General features: G+C 57.0%; 1 protein-coding gene across 1 annotated transcript in view; it reads right to left on the bottom strand.

Moving 5' to 3' along the window:
* Positions 1–629: 629 nt before the first annotated feature.
* The window catches only part of LOC103806727 (carbonic anhydrase 15-like), a gene marked incomplete at its 5' end in the record, with an annotated part of 6,231 nt that continues 3,167 nt past the window's right edge, over positions 630–3,693 (bottom strand). Inside the window, 6 exons of the mRNA XM_009079435.1 lie at positions 630–818; positions 1,464–1,630; positions 1,827–1,893; positions 2,225–2,317; positions 2,995–3,155; positions 3,388–3,558. Coding sequence (XP_009077683.1) covers positions 630–818; positions 1,464–1,630; positions 1,827–1,893; positions 2,225–2,317; positions 2,995–3,155; positions 3,388–3,558 — 848 coding nt within the window. The remainder of the gene's footprint in view (positions 819–1,463; positions 1,631–1,826; positions 1,894–2,224; positions 2,318–2,994; positions 3,156–3,387; positions 3,559–3,693) is intronic.

Genomic DNA, 3,693 nt, shown 5'->3' with positions numbered 1-3,693 from the left:
TGCAGCTATTCCTGCCAGTGCAAAATGAGCTCTATGGGAAGATCCATCAGTTCCCTGCAAGCTGCACAAGGGCACTGTGGGTGCTGTACCCCCAGTGACAACCTCATCTCTCCAACAGCCAGCTTCAATCCTGGAAAAAGTGATGGGGTAGTGTCTGCAGCACAGGGACTGCACAGACCCTGAGCCAGGCCATGGCCACCAGCATCACCATGCAGGGTACAGTATCCCCAAGTCCCACCCAGACACCATCCCCTGACTCCCTCCCCACTGACTCCACAGTGCTGTGCCAAACACCCTGCCCAGATGCCAAAGGGACACAGAGGCTTTAGCCACTGGCAAGGACCTTGGCTTTATTGCAGCCCCTACAGCATCCCCCTCTCAGCAGCTCCCACTGCCTGGCTTCAGGGGCATCACAGAGCAGCTTCAGGTTTACAAGGATCCACTTCTGCAGAAATTCCAGGTTCATAAAATCTTCACCCAGCCAAGGTCTCAACATGCTTTTTGCTGGGGTTTTTTTTCCCATTTCCCATGAACTAGATGTATAGCCTCCTCATCTCCATTGCAGCAGGGTGATGCTCACATGGAGACTGGTGGGACACGTGACACATGGCGACAGGCTGGGCCAGATCCTACAGGGCTGGTGAGAAAGAGCCAAGCAGAGCCAGGAGGAGCAGGAGCGAGAGGAGCTGGTGGTGGCCTCCATGCAGGGACCTACCGCTGGCTGTGGCCCCCCGGGAGGCAAAGACTTTGCGGTTGCGGAGGGGCTGCGGCGGGCGAAAGTTGTTGATCATTTTTAGGAGCTTGGATCCATTTGTCGGCTAGCGAGCGCCGCCAGCGGCACAGGGAAAGATGCAGGGGGGGCAGCTGCTTTGCCAGGCACCTGGAGCCCCTGCCCCCTGTAAACCCCCTTCATACTGCCCTACTGCCACTGTCACAGGACCCATGGCACGGCCCTGCACTGGTGGGTGTCCTCCCACCATCCACTACTGCTCTCCTGAAGCTAGACTTGTAGGTAAGCACAGAGGCAGGTTCCTACAAGTATCAGGTCTCAAGGTTTAAAGGAGCTAATTGTGTTTTGGTGCCAGCACTAAGCACTCAAAGAGTCTCCCTCAAGGAGACAAATCTACTAAGGTGCTTGGGCAGCAGAGGAGCACTTCATCTGTCCACCCACCCACCTCCTTGGAGCTTCTACTGAGTTCCAATGGATTCACTTCCATTTCTCTATCTGAATACCAAAGCTGGGCAGGAGACCACTATGGATGGGATTTCTCCCTGCTGGCAGGTGGCCACAGCTCCATTGCTTAACCCTCGTAAAACTAATTAATTGCCAAGCTGCCAGGAGCATTATTACAAAGATGACCTTCCCTGTGCTCTTGCTTAGGGTTCAGGAAAGGCAAGGAGAGGGGCCACGCAGGGGGTCCAGCCTTTTAGGTTCTGGAGTGTGGGGCTGTACACCCCAGTACCTGCTCCCGACCAATCTCCACCATCTCCTCAAAGACAGTCCAGACAACGACCTCACTGCAGTCAGGGGTGGTGAGGGAGCCCTGGTAGCGGTAGTACCCAGAGAGCCATCTAGTACGTGGCAGCAGAGTGCTCAGGCGAAAGGTGGAGGCCAAATCCACAAAGTCCCCTGTGGGGTGAGACATAGACACAGTCCCTCACATGCCAGGGATATGATGGGGACAGCAGGGCCACATCCATTAGTTTCCCTTCAGCCAGATGGCCCCATGGACTGGCAGGTCCTCCCACACAGCCCACCAGGGCTCACCTCTGCCCTCCCATACCAGGATCTCCCCTTTCCACCTTTTCCCAATGAGGCAACTCACCAGAGTGGGAGACATTCCTCAGACCCGCCACAATGGTGTTGTAGTTAGTGTTAGGGGTTTCAGAGACCTGTGGATAAGGAGTATAAGCAGCTGGGGCAGGGCAGAGCCCAGGCAGGGCAGAGCTGGGTCATCCTGTCCTGCTGAGCATCCACAGGCAGAGCTGGCCCCAGCCCCACATTGCTGCAGAGCAGCAGGAAAGGGTTCCCAGACAGTACCCCCTTGCATATTCCCAGTATGTTTCACCACTGAGGTTCCCCAGCACCTCCTGGTATTGACCCGACCTTCCTGCCCCTTCTTGCTCCCCCAGGGCACCCATAAAATGCTCCCATAACTGTATCAATGTCAGACTGTTTCTAGGAGGTCACTCTTGCTTGTAGCACAAGCTCCCACAGACCTACCTGAAAGAAAAAGCCGAGGACAGCCAGCCCATTGGGATGCCCCTTGGCCTCTGCCAGCGTCCGGTACTTGACATTCATGTGGACAATATGCAGCTGAGGAAAGCACAGAGGAGCCAAGCATGGACAAGACAACCACTCCCGGTCAACCCCCTGGCAGTGGAGCACTCTCCTACAGATCCTTCCGGCTAGCCTAGGGTGGTCAAACACTGAGCCAGCCACCCCCAGAGAAGCCCTCCTGGTCCCACTGGCACTTCTGTGGGGCAGCTGCTTGGAGGATCAAAGCATCTCAGCAAAGCGAGCATCCTTTGAAGGGCATGCAAATGGGGGGCAGCAGTCCCAGGGTGCTCGCCAGGCACAAAACATAAATTCTGCTTTCCTCTGGCAGATAATGAATATTTTAGAGGCACAGAGCCTCTTTCACCCAGAAGGATCCTGACATGCTTGGCACAGTGCACTCCTGCATGCGCTCACTTGCATTCACTAACTCAGTGTGTGGTCCCAGAGGGGCACAGAGCTACCCAAACCCTGCTAAGTGCCTCAGACAAGGCAGCTTGGCCCATGCAAGGTCAAGAAGCACCTTGAGTCTTATGTCAGCTGCTTTTTTTACTACCCAGGTGCCTCTGAAGGAGTGTGATTGAACCTGCCAGTGCGGTGTCATGGAGTTCAGTCACCTGCTGTGTGGCATCCTTGGGATGCCCCAGCATCACCCCTTCCCACCACACCAAGGACTTGGGCCACGCAGAGCATGATGGTGGCTTCGTCTCACCTACCTCCATGGGGAACTGGCGCCCATCAAGGGTGTGCTCAGAACCATTCCCTGCTGGGCTGCCCCAGTGGAAGTGGAGCTGGAGTGCACGGTACCTGCCAGGGAGTCCCCCACCGCTGATGGTGATGTGCTCAGAGGCCAACTCACTTGCCAGGCTCAGCATCACTGCAAGGGCAGCAGGACAGGGTGAGAGAGGGACTTAGGATGGGGGACAGCCCTGGCACACCTGGGCTCCTTCTTCACCAGTTTCATCCCAGCACTAACACAAACCCACGGAGCAGGAGCCACATGGGACCCCGCAGCAGGAGCACCCCAGAAGTGGCAGCAGAGCCAAGTCCCAGCTGGGATATTGACCAGGGAGCTGTGTTAGGGGAAGGTGTCTGGCTGCACAACACACCTGTGTGCCCATTGTTTGTCAGCCTCCACTTGCCGGGGGGAGCCTGGTCGTAGCCCTCGAAGAGGATATCCCCGAGGCCACCATCCCGCTGCAGCCGACGCCTGTCAATGTTCACGGGGGACTGCTTGTCACCACCGCATGTGGCTTTCAGCTCCTTCCAGTGGCTTGGCCCTGTGGAGAAGGAGCAGGGGCACCACGGGCAGCCACAGAGCCACTGCCACCCCCAGGGGGAACATGAGGCCATGGGTGGCTGTGGCCCCAGCCAGCCCTGCTGTCCCTGCAAGGCTGGCTGTGCTTGACTGCATC

Source organism: Acanthisitta chloris, unplaced genomic scaffold (assembly GCF_000695815.1).
Source record: "Acanthisitta chloris isolate BGI_N310 unplaced genomic scaffold, ASM69581v1 scaffold28587, whole genome shotgun sequence".
Taxonomy (NCBI): domain Eukaryota; kingdom Metazoa; phylum Chordata; class Aves; order Passeriformes; family Acanthisittidae; genus Acanthisitta; species Acanthisitta chloris.
Note: the sequence above shows the minus strand (reverse complement) of the source record. Positions and strands in the feature narration are given on the sequence as shown.